The sequence below is a fragment of the Gekko japonicus genome, unplaced genomic scaffold (genome assembly GCF_001447785.1).
Source record: "Gekko japonicus isolate JY-2015 unplaced genomic scaffold, Gekko_japonicus_V1.1 scaffold277, whole genome shotgun sequence".
Taxonomy (NCBI): Eukaryota; Metazoa; Chordata; class Lepidosauria; order Squamata; family Gekkonidae; genus Gekko; species Gekko japonicus.
Window position 1 is genome coordinate 222064 of NW_015168055.1, and position 20812 is coordinate 242875.

Genomic DNA, 20812 nt, shown 5'->3' on the forward strand with positions numbered 1-20812 from the left:
TTTGATTCCCTAATATAAAGAGACGCTTCTTCAATATTTGATTACCGGAGGAGTAATTTGATTGAGAGGGAGGGAGTAGCTCCTGCCTGCTGAGCCCGTCCTGCTCTCTGTGTTGGTGTTCTTGAAGGGGTGTGGTTGTCTCTAACCTGTCTTTTTGCACTTTGCATTTCTTTCTCTTTTTTCTTCCCTTCCCTTTTCTCTCCACTCTACCTTAAACTTTATAGTTCTTGGGGACACATACAATATTCCTTTAGATCCCAGAGGTAAGCAGCAGTAATATTTGTACAACCCACATGAATACCTGCTTACTGCTTTTATATCAGGTTGCATATATTCTGTTTGCTTTTTACTAAATAAAACCTGTCTGTTGAAAATAACCTGCTGTCCCAGAAGACCAGTTTCTAGTTACCCTTTGTTTTCAGTTGAATGTAATTGCTCATTTGGGGGGAAGCCTGAAAGCTGCACGAAGTTCTGTGGGTCTTCGGGATGACACTGATCACGATGGTAGACAGATTGTAGTTCTTGATCAAAGCAGAATTATTTCACCACTTAGGACAAAGTAGATAGTAGACACCGACATGGGTGATGGTGCCCTGATAGCTGTGGGGTTTTTTTGAAAAAGAAGAGCAGGTTTATGATGCTGCCATTTTTAGGCCAGCCTTCTCATCTTTGCTATTTTTCTTCTTTCAATACTCTTTTCTTCCTGCTGCTTTTCTGACCATGGGGTTCCAGTTGTGTGTTCTCCAAACACACATCTAGAACCACAGGGGGAGAGCTCACACCTGAGCTTTTGCCTGCAAGACATGGCTATTGGGGCATTTTAAAGGGTATACTCAAATTCGTATTGTTTTCCCCATAACAATGATCTCTTGTAAGGGAACTTTCTCCTGCCAATGCTGTGGAGTGTTAGCCAACATAGGATACTGGGTGGTCTGTCGCTTGAGTTTGTTTTGAACCCCAGATACCGTCTTAAATAGCTGCCTCCTAAAAGTTAGAACTGGGGGATAAACTAGTCATGATACGAGAATTCCATACGTATCCATGCGGATACATATATTCAGCTGTTCAAGTCTGAAGGAGGAACAGTATGTGGTGGTACTGCCTTTTGAACAAAATCCAGAGTATGCAGGTGAAGGAGTTAAACCTTGCATCCTTCCTCCACCTTCCATTCTGTTTGGTTCCCTAGAAAATAGGTGGGTCCAAAAATAAGTTCATGTAGGCGACATCAAAGTACCTGCTTTATAGGCCAGCTAAAAGGATAAAAAGATCTGGCCCCATCACTCCTTGGCAAACAGAAGGGGAAGTCGTGGAAGTAGTGACAGACTTCACGCTCCTGGGATCCCAGATCACCGTAGACTGTGACAGCAGCCATGAAATTAAAAGACGCCTGCTCCTTGGGAGGAAAGCGATGGCGAACCTAAACAGCATGATATAAAGTAGAGACATCACCCTGCCAACAAAAGTCCACATGGTCAAGGCAATGGTATTCCCAGTAGTCATGTATGGCTGCGAGAGTTGGACTATAAGGAAGGCCGAGCGCCGAAGAATAGATTCTTTTGAACTATGGCGCTGGAGAAGACTCTTGAGAGTCCCTTGGACTGCAAGAAGATCAAATCAGTCAATCCTAAAAGAAATCAACCCTGACTGTTCCCTGGAAGGCCAGATAATGAAACTGAAGCTCAAATACTTTGGCCACCAAATGAGAAGGGAGCACTCACTGGAGAAGACCCTGATGCTGGGAATGATTGAAGGTCAAAGAAGACAGGGACGGCAAAGGATGAGATGGTTAGACAGTGTCATAGATGCAACGAACATGAAGTTGAGCAAACTTCAGAGGATGGTGGAAGACAGGAGGGCCTGGCGTGATCTTGTCCATGGGGTCGCAAAGAGTCGGACTCGACTGTGCGACTGAACAACAACAAAAATACAAACCTTGGGAAAACCTGCAGATCTGATATTCCACCACTGCACTGAAATAGGTTGATCTTTTTCTCTCTCCTTTTCAACACAGTTCTTGTTCACATGTTCCTTTTTCTTAAGAGCCAGAGTTAGTGATCCCCCAGAATTACAGCTCGTCTCCAGACTACAGAGATCAGTTCCCCCGGAGAAAATGAATGCTTTGGAGGGTTGACTCGATGGCACTGTACCCCACTGAGGTCTCTGTCCTCCTCAGGCTCCATCCCCAAATCTCCACGAGTTTCCCAGCCCGGATACAGCAACCCTAACCCCCCATCCCCTGCTGGCAGCCAGTGGGGGCCTGGCAACCCTAGCCACAGTAGTCCGTTCAATGTTTGCCTCAGGTTTTGCTTTATTGAAGCCCACGTAACATGTCTAATAACGTGGAGCCAAGTGGTGGCTTCTTATCAGACACGCACAGTTTCAAAAAACCAAGCTTTGTAGCCATACAAGTCTCTGTGTCTTAATCCTACAGAAAATACACAACTATGGTGCCACTCAAATACCCAAATAGCATTTGGTTTAACCATTTGTGTCTGTGCAATGGAAATTTTGAATAGTTCCTTACTAACTTAAGAAAAAGTTTCTGCCAGTCACTGAGGTCAAATGGCTGGTTGTATTATAATTAAACGAAAAACATTTGTCGTTCACACAAAAAAAGAATGTTTGGTTGGTGGTTGTTTTGGAGTTTTATTTATTTTATTTTATGGGTTTTTTGAAGGCCATGATATCTGGTACTGAAACAGATCGGAGGTGTTCTTGGAGATAAAGGGCTTGATTTAATGGGTCACTTTCTATGAAATGAGAGTGAAGCATCTTTGGAATTGATTCCTTTGAAGTAGTTCAGGGAAAGTATTAAGATTCTTAATGACCAAAAGAAGTCTCATGTCCATATTCCATCAATCTAATTTAATTTTTTCCCCTGCGTCATCCTAAAATTAAGCTTGACCAAAATTGACCCTGAACAGCTGGGTTTTTGCAAAGGAAAGACCACTTTAGATCATTGCATTACCTTATCTCATTTAGCTGTTAGGCACACTGTGTGGAATACTTGTCAGATCAAATGTTCACTAGCAGGCAACTTGACACAGAAGATTGCAGCAAACAAGGGCATTAGACAAGGTTGCATTTTCGCTCCCTTTTTATTTAACATCTTTCCTCCGTGACCTTGCTGCCCAGCTTTCTGGTGCTGACTGTCACAGTCCAAAACTTGGTACAACACATGCACTTTTGCTTCTTTATGCCGATGATACAGTGCTGCTGTCTTGCAGCAGAATTGGTTTAAGATGTCTGTTGACCCGCTGTATTGCTTTTTTCACCAGTAATAAGCTCCTAGTGTTCTCTAAAATGTGGAGATCATATAAATGGGCTATCAATGGCAAAGAGATAGAACAAGTTAAATACTTCAAATATCTAGGAATTTACTTTCAGTACAACGTATCCCGGTCTATCCGCTGCAAACATGCAGCAAAGGCAGCTAGCACTAGTGGATCGGCTATAGGACGTTTCTTTTACTGCAGAGGCAACCAGTTTGTGCCGGCTGCAATAAAAATTTTTTAGTCCAAAGTGATCTCACAATTACTGTATGTTATTCTGATTTGTGTGTCCAATCTAAATTCCTGAGGAAAATTCTGGACTTGCCCAAATGTATTTCAAATGCAGTTATATATCTAGAAACAGGTCTGTCTTTAATGGAAACTTGTGCATGGCTTATGACACTTAAATACTGGCTATGCCTACACTATAACTTTGAATCTGGAAGCTTCATATACCACATGCTCTTTGAGTTCAATGTGTCAAATTGGTCAGCACACATTGAGGAAAAAATCAAAGTACTGGGTCTATCCATAGAATCATTGTCTATGTTGCTCTCTGCTGCTGCATTTCAACAGACAAACAAGAGGATTTTAGACATTGAGCGCCAGAGGTTAAGTTTAGCCAATAAAATCTGCTTCCCTTTGAGTTTCGAAATACCTCTTATCACAGGGAAGACAGCCTCATATTTATCTTTCCTGCAGGTTCCACAACAACGTAGAGTGTTTACTCTTGCCAGATATAATGCTATGCCTTCAGCCATTTTACATGGCAGATTTAACAAGATATCACATTCAGCCAGACATTGCCCTTGCAAATGAAAATGTGTTAAGTCAATTCCTCATGTTCTTTTGCATTGTCACCTGTATGTGGATCTAAGGTATATATATTTACATTCTACTTTAAGCAGTAACTGCTCTGATGCGCTCAAGATACACAGACTTCTGAATGACTTCTCCTCTGACATCACCGAGAAGGTGGCCGAGTTTCTCCACTCTGCTTTAAAGCTGCACCAAAGGATTCTAGAGACATATTTTAAATAGATGTACCTGTGGGTCGTGTTTTTATTTTGCTCTTAAATTGTATGTTCTGTATCGACAATGTATGCCAATAAAGGCTAACTTGAACTATAAATATATTCCACGGTCATTTCCTTTTCAGAGACCAGCTCTTCAGCCAGTAGCTACAGTTCTGAATTCAGCAGACGACTGCTCAGCACCTACATCTGTGAGTAGATTTCCTACTGTTGCTTGCTACATCCATTCTATATTTGTTTATTCTATCTGGTGATTATCTGAAATGGGACCCAGTTGTAGATGTGGTGATTTCCTGGACAAGGGGAAGGTAAATTCCAGTTGCAAAACAGGTTAGGTTTTAAGGTTTGCCTTAAAAGCAGAATTGGGTAAATGCAGTCATACAAAGGTATCTAGTAGTTTTATACTCCACTGTACAGGAGAAGTTAAACATTAAACAGTTAAACAATGCTTTTTGGAATATTTACATGTGAACTCCAGTAATTTATCTCAGGAAATGTGAATTAACTCCCTGTAACAAGAAGATGCTAAAGATGACCTAACAATATATGGTAGCTAAGCAGGTCTACTAAGAGGCTTACTAGCCTATTAAGAGATTCATTCTATGAGGAAAGTGTTTGTAAGCTTGTAGCTTTAGTTGGGCTCCGGTCACACGGGCAGGAAACTGCGGGGGGGAAGCGTGGCTGTTTACCCCGGGGCAAACTAACACGCGGCTAAGGGATCAGACCTCCCCTGGAGGTTCCGTGGAGGTTCAGTGGGAAGGGAGAGGTGCTGATCACAGGATGATCCTGCGCGCAACAACAAAGCGTGCGGTGCGACAAACTGGTGGGTTTTTTTGTTGTGTACACCAAAAATGCGCATGCTCCGTTGGGTGCTTGTGCGCATCCACGGAGACTGGGGAAAAAAACCCCTTGTTTGCAAGGGGACATGGGCGGGCGCCGGATGCCACCGGAAACGTGATCAGACGCCCGCCCTTGCCCCGCAGTTTCTGGAAACTAGTACCTCCGAGGTACTAGTTTTTTGCAGCACAGTTTTGGCTGGAATCCTCGGTTGAGCCACGGAAGCGCTACGCTTCCCAGATGTGCCGGTGAGATCGCACCCGGAAACTCCGCCTGACTACCGTTTCTCTAGCGTGGCTAATGTTCCGTGTGACCGCAGCCATGATTAAACAATAAATTATCTTTCCATCGAGAAACTGTATTTCAGAATCCTCTGAATTACATTTTCATTAAAACTTTGTAAAGGATACATTCCAGAGTAGGTGCTATATTAGTGCATCAAAAACAGTCCCATGGGCTTGCCCAAAATTTTTACAGTTTTGGGAAATAATACTAAAAGAAACAGGAAAAATAACTGGGCAAGTAATTCCTAACACTCCTGAATCAGTATTGTTACATTACTGGCCCACCTTAACTAAACAAAAAATAGAAATAATCTTGTTAATGCTTTATGTGGCAAAGACATTATCGGCACTGAACTAGAATAAATTGAGAGTTCCGAACTTATACAACTGGTATGCAAAAATATGGGATGTGATAATTGCTGACAAAATAGCTACACAAATGATGGCAGCTGAAGGTGCAAAGAAAAAGAACAAGTTTCTTGAAAAGTGGTTTTCTTACTTTGAATATACTTCTGCACAGTCAAATAGCTTGACAAAATTGCCTAACAAGTATAAAGATATAGCTTTGTATTAGATTGTTGGAGGCCAAATGTTAATGTTGCCCTATGGAATTGCGAAAAGTGCAGCCAATATTTATGATTTGTTAATATTAGTTATTGTAATGTTATTGTTAATATAAAATTTAATAAAAATATTTTTAAAAAACAGTCCCATGGCAACTTTAAAAACGAACACATGTATTGTAGAAGAAGCTTTTGTGGATTTTGAGAAGTAGACCTATGAAAATTATTCTACACTAAATGTGTTAGTCTGACCTTTTTGCATTTGTGTTCAGTATATACATGATTTAAATGTAATCGGCCAGTGAGGAGACATTTAAAATCTTTTTAATCCGCTGATTACTTGAAGGGCACATAAAATGTGCTTTTGCACCCCTTTGGTCATGCCAGCATAGGTAAACAATATGTAGCCTTAATACGTTGGGAATTTTTATAGTGATCCAACTTTTATATTTCTTCTATTAAGGCAAAGTTCTGGGCAACTTGCAACTGAATCTTCTCAGTAAATCCAAGGTTTACGAGGACCCAGCTTTAAGTGCCATCTTCCTGCACAACAACTACAATTACATTCTCAAGTCCCTCGAAAAGTAAGTCTGTGCATGTTGCGCATGTTCATGGTATGCTGGAGGAATGGAACGTCTGCCAGTGTAATGCTAATTTGTACTCAATCTTCTTTTAACAACTTCTCTGCAGAATGTGTTTATATTCCAGCTATCTTCTCCCCTTGTGCTTTGCTCCTCTTTCAGAAAGGACCCTTTGAAGTCTGTCATTCCTACTGTAAACATTTCTTTTCAAAAGGGAATGGAAAAATAAAAGCAGCCAAGAGGGCTCTGATTGAATCAGTCTCTTTCATCTTCTTGGCATTGAGGCTATTGTTCTGAAAAGCACTTCTCAGTAAATCCAGGGAATAATTTTCTGCTGCTTGGCTTGTGACTATGGAGGCTGGTCATTCGGGCTCAGGGAAAATTTCATGGTGGTACACATTTTTACTGGATTAGGCCATAGGATGATAAAGTACAGGTTGCCATGTGTTGTAAGTGACAGACTGTTTTAACCCCTCATGCTATCCATCAGGGCATGATGTAGGACTAACACTTGGCCAGACAACCCCAAAAGTGGAACAGGATTAATGCACCCATTCCAGGGAAGGTGGAAAATTCCAACCAATCTGTCTTTGAAAGAGGGTTGAGATAGACTCTTCCTAACCTCCAGTCTAGCAATCAGTTATGCTAAAGTTTCTAAACTTTCTAACTCTCAGAGCCACATACTAAAAACTTTAGAAGAAGAGATTGGATTTATACCCTGCCCTTCACTACCCAAAGGAGACTCAGAGCGGCTTACAATCTCCTTTCCCTTCCCCTCCGCACAACATACACCCTGTGAAGTTGGTGGGGCTGAGAGAGCTCTTTCAAGAACTGCCCATGAGAGAACAGCTCTGAAAGGACTTGTAACTGATCCAAGGTCACACCAGCAGCTGCATGTGGAGGAGTGGGAAATCAAACCCGGTTCTCCCAGATAAGAATCTGCACTACTAACCACTACACAAAACTGGCTTTATATAGTCACACTCAAAGGACATGGTACCTACTACTGCAAGCTCCTCAATAATGGCTGTCTACCATCACTGGAGTGGATTCTACCCCAGCTTAGAGCCTTACTCCATCTTAAGAGCTCTTAAGGTTGGAGGAAGACTCCTTGGAGGGTTGGTTGCTTCTACCCTATTGACTTTCTGCCCATCAGCTTCTGTAATTCTCTTTACTGCTGTTCTTACAATGACCACCAGATTATATGTCCCCTGCTGTCTCAACCAATGCTCCCTCTAAGCTGTGGAGTCTTGTGAGCAAAAATTCTACTTTGTGAGCTACTGGCATTAAAGTTGTGAGCGAGCGATTTGGCTACCGCATAAATCAGTTTGCTCTGGAGCCCTTCTTCCTGAGCTAAGACAAAAATGTGTGAGCCGGAGGCTAAAGAACTGTGAGCTAGCTCACACTAACTCAGCTTAGAGGGAACACTGGACTCTCAACTATATTTTATTTATTTATTTATTTGTTGTATTTATAGCCCACCCTCCCCACAAGCGGGCTCAGGGTGGGTAACAACATCCAGTAGTACAATAAAGTTAACATTTAAACACAATCATATGCATTAAAATGGCGGTTACAGCCCAAGAATGGAATTGGCTGGTTGTGGGGGATTCCTTGGCGCTCAGATAACACATGAGTGATAGCCAGCTGTTAGTAAATGGGTGACAACAACCTCAGGGAGGCCATGCCTAGATGCCTGCCTCCTCAGCCAAAGGCCTGGCAGAGCAGCTCCATCCTACAGGCCCTGTGGAACTGAAGAAGATCCCACAGGGCCCTGATCTCAGTGGGGAGCATGTTCCACCAGGCAGGGGCCAGGGTGGGAAAGGCCCTGGCCCTTGTTTTTTTAAACAATATATTTATTTGGGTTTATGGTATAAGCCTGTATCATACATATACATCAAATCAACAAGACTACATACAAATCCTATAAAATCACTTTTCCTTTCCAGCAACACAGTACAGCCAATCAGTCATACTAAATACATACATAAATATCCTGTTCTTATTCTCAGCCATAATATCAAATCTGTGTTGAGTAAAAGCTTATATTTTAATTTCCTTTAGGATTTATATATTACCTTAACTAAGCTGCCAGTTCATATTAGCAATATAAAACATACATAGTCTCTTACTGTATTTCTCCTTAACTTCGCCTTACACAGTACTAGCTCTTCTCCATCCTTTATTAGTCTGTTAGTTCTTTATTCCCAGTATGAGAACAGGGTTTAATATTAAGTTTTTAAAATACATTTTCTTTTATTTCTCTTTTTTAATTTGTTTTTTTTTAATTTTTCAATCATTCTTTACCTCCTTTAAATTAATTTAAACACTACCTCTGAACCTTTATCTCAATTTTAGCTGTTAAGTTTGCTCTCTTGTATTTGAACATAAATTTTCTATATACCTACACCGATAGCCTTCAGCTCTGACCTACCAAGTCTTTACCTGTCTTTGTTTAATCCCAGATTAGTTTACATCGACCATATACATAATAAACTGTTATCAAAATTAATTATAACCTTCTTACATTACTACAAAACTTTCTGATACTTCTATACACAAATAAATAATTACAGTTAAATAAATACCACCCCCTAATTCAAGCTTCTCTCATTACATTAAAATTTACCTCATTAATTGTCAATTCATTTTTCTCCCCCATTGTATCCTAACCCTTTTTAAAAATATTTTAATTTTGCTACTAATTCAATAATAATCTTTATATCATTTTTAACTTAACAAATTATTTCCCAAAATCACATTAAATCATTGTCTAAATTAATGTTCAATCATGTTATTCTAATAAATTCAAAAATACATTCTTTTAAACAATTCCACATCCCTATCCTTTCCTTCATACTTTCACTTAAATTTATATGTAATGAAGCTTTTCTAGTCACCACTAATTTACAATAAAAGCAGAAAATAAAACAAACAATATAAATACTTAAATACATTCCAGGTCATTATTCCGTCTAATCATGTATTAGGTGAAAACCAATCATTCTGTCCTTTTATATAGCTTATTTTTTCTCCTCCACATTCTGCTTTTCCTCCTCAGCATGTCTGCATATCTTCGTTCTTTATGCATTCCTTGATTTCCAAGCCTCTCCTCTCTATTTTTCAGCCGCTCTCTTTTCCATCTTTTATTGCTCCTTTTAAATTTCCAGGCCCGTCGTTTCTTTCTTTTAATCCTTCTATCTCCTTCACTTTCAATCTTCGGCCGTCGTTTACTATGCTTTGGCAGTCCTAATTTAACACATATTAATTTTTTTTTAAGTCTCTTTCCAACTCTTTCACTTGATAAATATTCCTTCTCCTGTATACACCCCGGCTTTTCTTCCCTAAAGTCAGCACAGCTCTCCTTTTGCAAATCACCTGGGGTCTCCTTCAAAATAGATTGCTTCCGTTCCTCCGTCTTTTCGATTTCTATCTGGATGTTATCCAATTTGTCCTCTTTATAAATCCTTGCCAATAGAACAAGTCCAATGTAATGCAAAAAACGCCAATGGTTAGACCTTTTCTTCCCCAAAAAGAATAACAGCACAAACTTAAGTCCCTTATTTCTCCCTGCCGCTATCACTCTCACGTTTGGACACTTTTGTTTTGGGGATTTTTCTTAACACTCCAACATCAATTTAACTCACACTTTCCTCCTTCTTCTGAGTTGCCTTGTTGATTATTTTCCCTTTTACAAACTCAGCTTGATTAAAAATCCGGATGGCTGCGGCTAATCCGAACATGGTGGCCATGTTCTTCTCCATCAGATGCTCCTGCTTCAGGGCAGTTCCTGGACACCCCCCCACATTGCCGATTGTGGGAGGAGCCAAAAAAGACACCCCCTGCTCCAGCCCTCTCTCCAGGAGGGCTGGCCAAGTTCTCCCGACGATCGGGAGACTCGAAAAGGACCGTAGGAGGGTCGGGTGGCACGGAGCAAGCTGCGCTCTGCCCGTCGCTGCGCCGCACCGGAAAGTGTGGGAGTCAATATAAACTGTGTCCCAGTGCCTCCATGGACGACACTTGGTCCTTGGACTGGGAAGACACTGCATCGCCGGCATGGACGTTGAAGTCACTCAGGACCAGAAGCCTGGGACACTCCAGCGCCCAACCTGATACAGCATCTAACAGTTTGGACAGGGTATCTGCTGGTCCGTTAGGCAGTTGGTACACCAGCCAGATAGCCAAACTCTCCTCGACATCACATCCTAGGCCAACACATTCAGTGTTGGTGATTGTTGGGGTGGGGAGCAACCTGAAGGAGCAAAATTCATGAATGAGCGATGCCATGCCCCCCTGCCCATTTGTTCAAGACTGGTGAAAGACTGAGAACCAGGTGGAGTAAGTTGGTTCAGGGTGACAATTTCACCCTCCCTCACCTAGGTCTCAGTCACACAAGCCAGGTACCTGTGACTCAGTGAGGTAATCACAGAATACATAGGTCTTATTAGTGATAGACCTGGCATTAAATAAACACCAGTGTTGGAGATGGGTAGTTTCTCTTAGCCCTACAACCAACATTTCTTAGAATGGGCCATAGGTGTGAAGAAGTCCATGCATTCCTGTGTCTCTGATTTCTTCCATTCCAATTATAGGAATAGCACCCACACCCACTGCTTTATCTCCCCCACCACATTATCACTGGTATCCCTGACCCTTGAATGGCCTCCCTTCCTCAGTGTTGTCAGCCCAAAAATACATTCTCCAACAACCAGCAAGAGGGCTGTGCCAACCGCATTAAAAACCCACTCTACCTGTTTCATACGCTCTCCTTTCTCTTATTCCACCCGTCCGTATAAAATACCCCATAAATTGCTCAAAATACCCAGTTACAAATCCCTAATTAACAACTCAATTGAACAACAGACCAATAAAGAGCAATAACAGTCCCTATTAATCAAATTAACCAAGCACAAGAAATTTAGTGAGAACTAATAAACTTAGGATAAATCGTCAGGAATCCCCTCCCTCCCCCTCCTCTAAAATTGCTACCCAACCGCACTAAAACAAAACAATCAATCAATAATTGGTTACATTCATCAAAATTAATTAGGAAGATAATAATAATTAATAACAATCAAATGAAAAGGTGGGGGGAAAGCTAAATACTGGCCAAATTACAATCTTAATAGTATCAATTTTACAACAGTCAGACTGGTTCCCTCAATTGGCGTGGTCTTCTGAAACTGTGAGTAATCCTCATCATTCATTAGGAATGGGCTTGTTGGAACAGTAAAGAGTTGTATCCTTCCAGAAAACCTCATCAGGTGACATAGTCTCAAGCAGGCTGCAAGATGGAATACCAGCGTCGGAGGGAAACCACAGCTGGTCCTCGGCTCCCCACATTTCTTCTCACAGACCGCAACCATTTGGCACCCCTCCAAAACTGAACTGGGGTCCCGAGTTTTGGGGCTGTGAGGCAGAGTCGGCTCAGAGTCACCTCGGGTCAGTTCACAGGGCTCCAAAGGCACAGATGTAAAATGCCAAACCCAGGAACCACCCGGAGCCAGTTGGCAGCATCTCCCCAATGCAGGCAAGCCCCTTCATCTCCGGTCGTCTGATAGTCTTTCCAGGGGTCTCCCCAGGGGAAAACCCTTCATTGGTAGCTTCTCAGGGACAGGTGAACTAGCGGAAAGCGCCCAGAGATTGAATAAAAACACTTGTGGGACCTGTGAGGCAGTGACGATCCTACCAGGCAGCAACTCAGTCACATGCTGCTGGTGTCTGCGGAGAGAACCGGGAAAACCCATGGCTTCACAGACGCTGTCCAGGCCGCTCAGGAGACGCTCAGCAGTCAAAGTTACCAGTCCGTTCCCTCAATCCTCCAAAGGAAACATCAGCAGCAGCTGACACTATTGAAGAGTAAGCCAGTCTGTCTATGGGTGCATTCAGACGGGGCATTTATGCCGGTATAGATGCCGGTTGGAATCGGTGTACTCACAGGCGATCACACGGCGAATATCTGCCTTCCATCCCTAACCGTTGCAAACAGCCTTTAACCGTTGTATTCTGCTACTAGGTCCCCAAGTGGTGGTATCCTGAGTGCACTGGTTCCAACTGCATTATCCCCTTCTGATTGCTCTCTGCCAGTGTCTAGCCACTTCCGTACAGAAGCCCGAGGCTTCCGCTTTTCGGCCGCCATTTTAAAATCCTTTCTCGATGTGCGCTTGGGCGAAGCTTCGCCCCAGCACAAAAAAAGGGCCTAGTGTAAGGCTTTAGATGAGTCCGGGGCCTCACGGAGGCCAGTTTCAGAGTAAAAATTTAAAGGGACGTCTTCGCCTCAGGGCACGCTTTTCGGGAGGGGGGGTTCTGCACCTGCGCGAAAATCTCAACTCTGTGGATGGCTGCCTATGCACATGTGCAAAATGTTTAAAAAAAAATTAAACCGCTGCTGCACATCAGTAGTGTGAACGGGCATATCACGATGTGCTGCGCAGTCAGGAGGTGGGTGTGATGCGTTTCTTCCAGATCAGATTGCACCAGTTGGAACCGCAACAGTTTATACCGGTATAAATGCCCCATCTGAACGCACCCTATAACTGGCAAATTCATGTCAATTTCACACAAGAAGGGGTAGTTAATAGTCCAGACCTTGGAGCTCTTGCTCAGAGTTCCTTCCCAGCCACCATCTTTCCAATGCTAGAGTGTCTTTTTTTGAGGTGTGATGACCAGAACATTGGTTGTAGCACTGTAAAGATTTTTTTATGTCTATGAAGTTTCTGCTACTGCCACTTCCTGGATTCCTTCATACTAGTATGACATGTAGTCCCTGTAGCCCTGTGCATGAGTCCACCAGAGATTGCCTTTTAAATGTTTATTTACAGTGAAGTAAAGCTTCCTTAGCTATTCAGCCTTGGTCTACATCTTATCTCATCTTGGATCCCATCTTTACTCTGTAGCAAATAGTAGGAGGGTTACCTAGGTCAAATTGTTCCTGACCAGTAATAGACATTAAATGAAAGTTAATCTTATCCAGCCCAATACTGAAGTTATGTTTAATTGGCTTTCAAGCCAGAAGTCTGCAAATGAGCAGAAATTGCCAAATATGTTTGTTTTTTTAAATTCTGATATAGTTCCCCTGTCCTTCCTCTGAGGCTGGAGAAAGGCAAGGGACCTCCCAAATCTCAAACACGATTTGACTGACATCCGTGGTTAAACATATATCATTAAGACATTTTGTTGCTTTCCAAGCCCCTCTGAGGGTCTCTGAGGCTTGGCACAAGAGGAGTGAGCCTCCACTCCCCAGACTGGAGCAAGTTACAGGAGAGGGCATGACCCTGCTGTTGTGCAGGGGCTCAAAGGGACTCGGAGTACTTCTGAAGCTCAGCATGATGTCATGTTCAAGACAATGATCCTCCCCTGTATGTATGGCAGTGGTAAGCACAAGGCCAGTCAAAATTTGATGACTCTTACTTGAAGTTGAAGCTGCAGAAGTACCAGGCTGTGGCACTTGAAGCCTCATCCTGCGGTTGTGGCACAAAGGAGCTTCTACCTTGTGGACCTGTTGTCCATTCACCATTCAGCATTCCTCGTTTTCCTCCTCTTAGGTCTGAACTAATCCAGCTGGTGGCTGTGACTCAGAAAACAGCTGAAAGATCTTACAGGGAACACATCGAGCAACAGATCCTGACATATCAGCGCAGGTCAGAAAAAATCCATCTGATCAGTTTCCTCCAGTTCTCAGACTTTAGTGCTGTGATTAAATTCCAGGACCTAACTGAAGAGGACTTATGGCAGACTGCTATCATAAAACAGGAGACGGCAACATCCTGCTTGGGAATGTTGTTATTTCAGCAAAGTGAGTGAGAGCCAGGCCCTTATGATTTGGATTAGGCAGCTAATTCCATTCTTTAACCTTACGTTGTCTTATCAGGGGCACATTCAGTGGGACATATTGCCATTGTCATTATCGCATCAGGGCGTTCGGCAGAAGGTGGAGGCTCCTGGTGACAGAAACCACACTGAAAATTAGTGGAAGCAATTTTCTCCATGTTTAATTAAACAACTGTTTGATATGTATATGTGCAATGGCATATTGATCTCTGTCTGGAGTAAGTAGCCAAGAGTTTCTGTAGGTAGCATGTGAAGTAGGTTTTTGGGTACTGAGGAGCTGAATTGAATGGTGTTCTCCACTTTGAATAAAACAGTTATTCATTAGCACCAACTGCTTGGCTTACATGTTCTGAGATGCAGACGGACGTCAACATGTAAGAGCATTCCTGTCCCAAGTTGCAGGTATTTTCAAGGAACGGAGGTGCCACAAACTAAGTACTGTCTTTGTTGGGGGGGGGGGGTTTAAACACATGTTTCAGGTCTGCCAAATGGTGGTTTAATAAGCAATGTAATGTGCTTAAAAGCAGGGCTATTTTTGGGCAGGAACGCACAGGAACGGAGTTCCAGCTGGCTCCTGAGTTGGCCACGCCCAGCAGGAACTCATTAGCATAATAGGCCACACCCAACAGCAGAAACTCATTAGGATTGGCTACATTAGGGGTGTGTGGCCTAACATGCAAAGGAGTTCCTGCTACAAAAAAGGCCCTGGGTTTTGACAACAAACAAGGTAAACAGAATAAGAAGCAAAAGGTGGGTGTGGCTGGATGACCACACTTCTGGTAACACAGGAGTGTGGCCTCATATGCTAATGACCTGTGCTGTCAGGGGTGTGGCCTAATATGCTAATGAGTTTCTGCTGTTGGGTGTGGCCAATTATGCTAATGAGTTCCTGCTGGGCTTTTTCTACCAAAAAAGCCCAGCTTAAAAGCATGGTATCTGTAACACGCTGAGAGAGCGGTCTCTGGCATTTTGGATTGTGTGGCCTGATATTAGCACATACACTGTAGAATGTTCACGTGTGTAATATATTTTACTCTTTATTGCATAGAGATCTACAATGCTTTCCTTCCTTTTTCTTCTTGTCTGTTTTAGCTGGTTGAAAGTAACAGATTACATCTCAGAGAGAAACTTGCCTGTCTTCCAACCTGGAGTCAAGGTGAGAGAATCCTTGGATCTGTTTCAAGAACTGGAAAGTACACTTACCCGCCATGCCTATAAAGATTTTATTTATATATTGAAATATTTCTATCCTGCTATTTTGTTTTAATTTTAAAAAAAACTGGTTAAAATGTTATTAAATAGGAATTTAGTTTTTATAAGTAAGTGAAAAAGTGACTCTGAGAAAAGCAGAGTGCTACTGGCAACACCTTCCTGGATCTGGAGCTCTGTCAAAAATATTCTGTACAATACTAATTTAAGAGGAAGTATTCCTTACTTGACCTTTCTAATGAAGTTTAAATGGTTGTATAAAGTACATCTGGACCTCAGAATATATATGGATAAAATCTTTCAGTTCAGCCTATAATGATTCCTTCTGATCCACAAAGCTGTCTGTCTGTGCCGCTGTCTACTCAGCTTTTGAACATGGCAGTGTCACAGGGGAAATTTTACCTGCCATTTCCAGGAATGTTCCTGCATCCCTGTTTGTCTACTGTGGGGCTAAATCAGGGTTTACTGTGTGGACGTGCCTTTGTGATAGAGTAGAAGGATGGCCACTCTGATTGCTGTCCAAGTTCATGCCTGCAGGTTTTGAAGGAGGCTTTCTGGGAATGTGTGGGGCTCTTCAAGTATCCCCTAAGGAAGCAGCTTTAACCACTAGCTTGACAGTCAGTCTCAGTGGGGGAGGAAATAACCAGAAGAGCTCTTCTTTTTCTTCATCCCACACAGCTTAAAGACAAGGAGAGGCAGGTGATCAAGGAACGCTTTAAGGTAACTGACTGTCTATCAGACTTCAGGCAAATGTTTTCTCACTCTGGGCCTTATGCCCATTGATTGGTATTGTAAGCTCATCATATTTTTTTTTCCATGGGAAAGGGTTTCAACGATGGCCTGGAGGAATTGTGTAAAATCCAGAAGGCGTGGGCCATTCCTGACACAGAGCAGAGGGACAAAATCCGCCAGGCACAGAGAAACATTGTACAAGAGATCTACGCTGCCTTTCTCAACAGGTGATTATGTAGACAAACAGTATTCTGATGGGCTGGCAAGGGATGCCTGCCTGTGTTCCTATATTCCAAAGCAATTGTCACTGCATAATATGCTTATCCAGTTACAGCTGGCATCATATGGGTCAAAGAGCAATTTTTGTGTGTGTATGCACAGATCATTCTGTGGTTGTGGATTAGCTTGCATCACAATAATTTTCCAATACTGATAATAAACAGATTTATTTTTATGTTTAACCTGGCTACGTGGTAGATTTCTAGGTGCTTGGAGCACTTAACATAGATCATTGGTATGGAGTTTATTATCCTGCATGTTGTGCTGGCACCTGGGAAAGAAGGGAGAACAACTGTACAATTGGAAACCCCCTCAGCAAAAATTGTCTACTTTATCATACAGGATTTTTGTTTTTTTATACCTTGGCAGGTATGGCAATGTGCCTTTCACCAAGAACCCCGAGAAATACATCAAATACCGAGTTGAACAGGTGGGCGAGATGATTGAGAAACTGTTTGACACGTCGGCGTGATCTTCCTGTTTAACTGTCAGTTTTTTCCTAATTCTCCTTCCCAGCTCACTGTGGTGTAGGTCACTCTTGTATTTATCAAATTTATAAACGGCTAACAATATGGTTGATGGCTTGTTTGAGTTTTTTCAAAGATCATAGGCGAGAACAGAAATCTTTCCAGGTTTGGTGTGTGTGTGTGTGTGTGTGTGTGTTGAATGCATCTGTTGCTGAGATACTAATATTTTGTGAAGATATGGAAAGAACCACCTCTCATAACAGGGTTTACATCTTTCTGTAAGTTGTGCCCACAAACCTTTAATCTATGGCAAGCAGTGTGCTGTATGCTGCATCTAAAGAACTGTTCCTAGCTAGTTCGTTCCCTGAAAGCCTTCCCTTTCATTTTATTAGCCCTCATAGTTATCATCTTCAATTGTGTGCCATATTGCAATGAATGGGGTGCTGTTCAGGACCACAAAGGGAAAAAGACAAGAGAATGGAGAAGTATCATTATCTTGTTTATCCCAACCTTCCTCCTACTGAATAGGGAGATAAGAGAAGCTGCTTTGGCTGCCGTCAGTGGATGTGTAAGACAGTAGAAGTTTCCGAAGGACAAATATTGGTAGGAAAGCAACATAAATGGGCATCGCATCTCCTCGTCATGGTTGGAGCAACTGCTCCTTCAACTACTCCGTTCCTTGAACAAAGAGTGGAAACAAAGAGTGAAAACAGGGCTGCCTTAGATGGCCTACAGGTAGCCTTACAGATTGCTTTATTTTACATCCATTTTCATTGGTGAAAGGGTGGGGCCATGGTAGAACATCTTAGATTCAATCCCTGACATCTTCGGTTAAAAGGATTAGATAGTAAGTGATGTGAAAGACTTCTACCTGAGACCCTGGAGAGTGGCTGTCAGTCAGAGTAAACAATACCCTGGTAGACTACTGGTCTGATTCAAAGTAGGGCATCTTCATGTGGGTTAAACTTTATTAAATATAAAATGAGATCTTGGAGTTTAGCTTCAGTACACACCATGAATTTCTGCTTATAATTTAAAGTTGAAACTGGAACGAAATGGCATCACAGAAGAATTTGCCACATGCCCTGCTATATTAAGAAAACACTGCGCTGCCTGTTGTGGCAACTGGTTCTTCTGTTTATGTGTCATTATAGTTTCTGGTGCTGAACAAATGGCATTCCGTCGTATGGTTTTATCAGCCTGATCTCGTGTAACTCGGTGTGTATGTGCGTGTGTGTGTGTCTCTCTGTGTGCGTGTGTTGGTTTTTTGAGCAAAGGAAATTCTTTCATTTTTGATTCAACATTTTAGCATGGTGCCGGTAGAATAATGAAATTCTTCGAATAATATCACTTCAATAATAAAATGCCAGAGAACTCGATGATTGTCTACTGTCACTTGATGGGACAATCCAAGTTGGTCCTTTTTTCATCCCCACATTCCAAGCAGACAAGTGAGGGCATAAGGAGCTTGCAACATATGCTGTCTACATAGATTGGATGTGCTTTTGCATGCATTATATTGGATTCCCTGAAAAATGCCCTATGAAAACAAGTCCTAAGATAGTTGCAGAGTGTAGCTGTGTTGGTCTCCAGTAGAAGAGCTAGATTTGAGCACCTAAAAGGCCAACAGGATTTTTGGGGTGCAGAATTAGACTCTGGAAAGCTTATACCCGTTACATTATTATCACCAATTCCACAATTGATGCAGTAATAGATTATAATTTTATAAGCATAATTAGTTTGTACTATGTAGGCAACACAATATAATAATAACTGTGCATAGAGGAGTTAGGCCAATGTTAATCGTGTATCAAATATAGTTTGAGGTTGACCCTATCTGTGTGGAAACTAAACTCCTGGGAAAATATGAATTTTTATTTTGTTCATTTTTATTAAAAATTTTGAAGCCATTAGTATATAGTATTTGCACTTGTGAACCCCTACCCTTTAAGATTACTTTCTGGATATTATGGAAATATTAATATTTGGAGTAGTAATAGATCTAAATTTGCCTACTCAGAATTTTATTATGCAGTGAACCTATATGGCATTGAGATAAACAAGTGTTACAAAGTTACATGAAAAGATCCCTGTCAGTGAGGGAGAAGATTGTGTGTGATACCAAAGCAATTGTTCATCATTTACACATTACTAGTTACATTGCACCACCCTCTTATTTAGTATTTATTTCAATAAATCCTCTTTTATTCAAGTTTTTTTTAAAAAAAATATTATGTATCTGGGTTTTGAAATGTAATTGTATTACAATAAAATCAGAAGAAGAAAAAAGCTTATATCCAAAAAATCTCATAAAGCATTTTGGATGTAACCAAAAAGTTGCATTTTGGGTTCTCTGTATTCAAGCTATATGGATTTTCTCATTGGTTAAAACACTCGGAACAAGATCTTATCGGTGGAAGATTCCAGAGTTTTTTCTTTGAAATACTCCTTTGCAATATGGTGACTCCTGAGTGCCTAGGAATTTAGAATAAAAATTGTACATATGTCAAAATGTTGATGGCTTTCGTTCTGGGGGTGAAAGGGACATTTTCTGTGGAATGTTTCACTGGAAACAAGTAATGCATTTTTAAATGGCAAGCTCTCACTGTAGACTACAGGATTGTAATAGAGAAAACGGATGGATTCTGATGCTTTGCTTACATCAGAGTAAAAGCCAAGGCACAATTGATTGTGGTAGTATTCACACTCCAGAGGCCACTTGAAGCTTTTAGTAGTAGTTTTGTTTTTCCTACTTCAAGTCTTAGGCCTATATTTCAAGCACAGTCTGTGAAGCCACCTAATGCTAGAATTGAAGCCGAGTGGGTATAATGGATTGCAGGCAGCACATAAAAGGCAAAAACGCTTCTACATATGGCAAAAAGGAGACCATTATAAATGACCTTATGCAGCCCTGACCAGGATAGACCAGGCAAGCCCGATCTCATCAGATCTCGGAAGCCAAGCAGGGCCAACCCTGGCAAGTATTTGGATGGGAGACCTCCAAAGAATGCTGGAAGGTAGGGGCAGGTTATCAAGCCACTTCTCTGAACATCCTCTATGCCCCAGTAGGAGTTGCCAGAGGTCGTTGCCATGACACACACACACACACAAAATGCAAAAATACCGAAAAACCCAACTTTATGCAAATGCATTTTAAAGACTGTGTAGCCCAAGATGTTTGTGTCCAACAAAAATGTCAAATGGAAATAGTCAAATAGTTTCCCAAGACAACGAAGAAGAAACTTTACATGAAGGTCAGGTCCTATGGTGTTAGAAGTGCACCCCACGCACTGGAAAGAACTCCCTGTAAGAATCTCATAGACCAGTCCAGTAGCTTCAAAGGCTTAACCAAGAAAGAGCTCTTTATCCAGTGAAGAAAAATGCAAAATTAGTCTGTCACAGAAGAATAGGCAATAAAGTTTTCATATCTCTTGCAAATGTAGGGAGAAACTTTATTTACATGGGAGATGTATAGGCTACCTCTTACGAGACTTGCTTGAGACAACCCACAATCAAAAATAATAAACTATGAAACAAAATAATAAAAAATCAATAAATTATCAACAAAATCTATCTATAAAATGGCTGATACAAGTAGCATAACAAGAAGGTAAAAGTAGTACTCATAAAAATAACAAGAGTCATCATGAGGATCAAAGAACAAGCACCTTTTAACAGACATTAGAAAGAATATTCTTCTTAGCCCCCTTGTCTGAGATTGGCT

General features: G+C 41.6%; 1 protein-coding gene across 14 annotated transcripts in view; it reads left to right on the forward strand.

The window, feature by feature from the left end:
* EXOC7 (exocyst complex component 7) overlaps positions 1 to 17182 on the forward strand; it is a 68270-nt gene extending 51088 nt beyond the window's left edge. For 8 of the 14 annotated variants that reach the window (XM_015414445.1, XM_015414449.1, XM_015414451.1 and 5 more), the window contains 8 exons: positions 225 to 263; positions 4432 to 4497; positions 6454 to 6574; positions 14116 to 14211; positions 15494 to 15557; positions 16289 to 16330; positions 16436 to 16569; positions 16991 to 17182. In XM_015414445.1, the coding sequence (XP_015269931.1) occupies positions 225 to 263; positions 4432 to 4497; positions 6454 to 6574; positions 14116 to 14211; positions 15494 to 15557; positions 16289 to 16330; positions 16436 to 16569; positions 16991 to 17093 (665 nt within the window). In that variant the 3' untranslated portion in view covers positions 17094 to 17182. The remainder of the gene's footprint in view (positions 1 to 224; positions 264 to 4431; positions 4498 to 6453; positions 6575 to 14115; positions 14212 to 15493; positions 15558 to 16288; positions 16331 to 16435; positions 16570 to 16990) is intronic. The other 6 variants (XM_015414447.1, XM_015414453.1, XM_015414448.1 and 3 more) reach the window with 1 other exon arrangement.
* The last annotated feature ends 3630 nt before the right edge of the window (positions 17183 to 20812 follow it).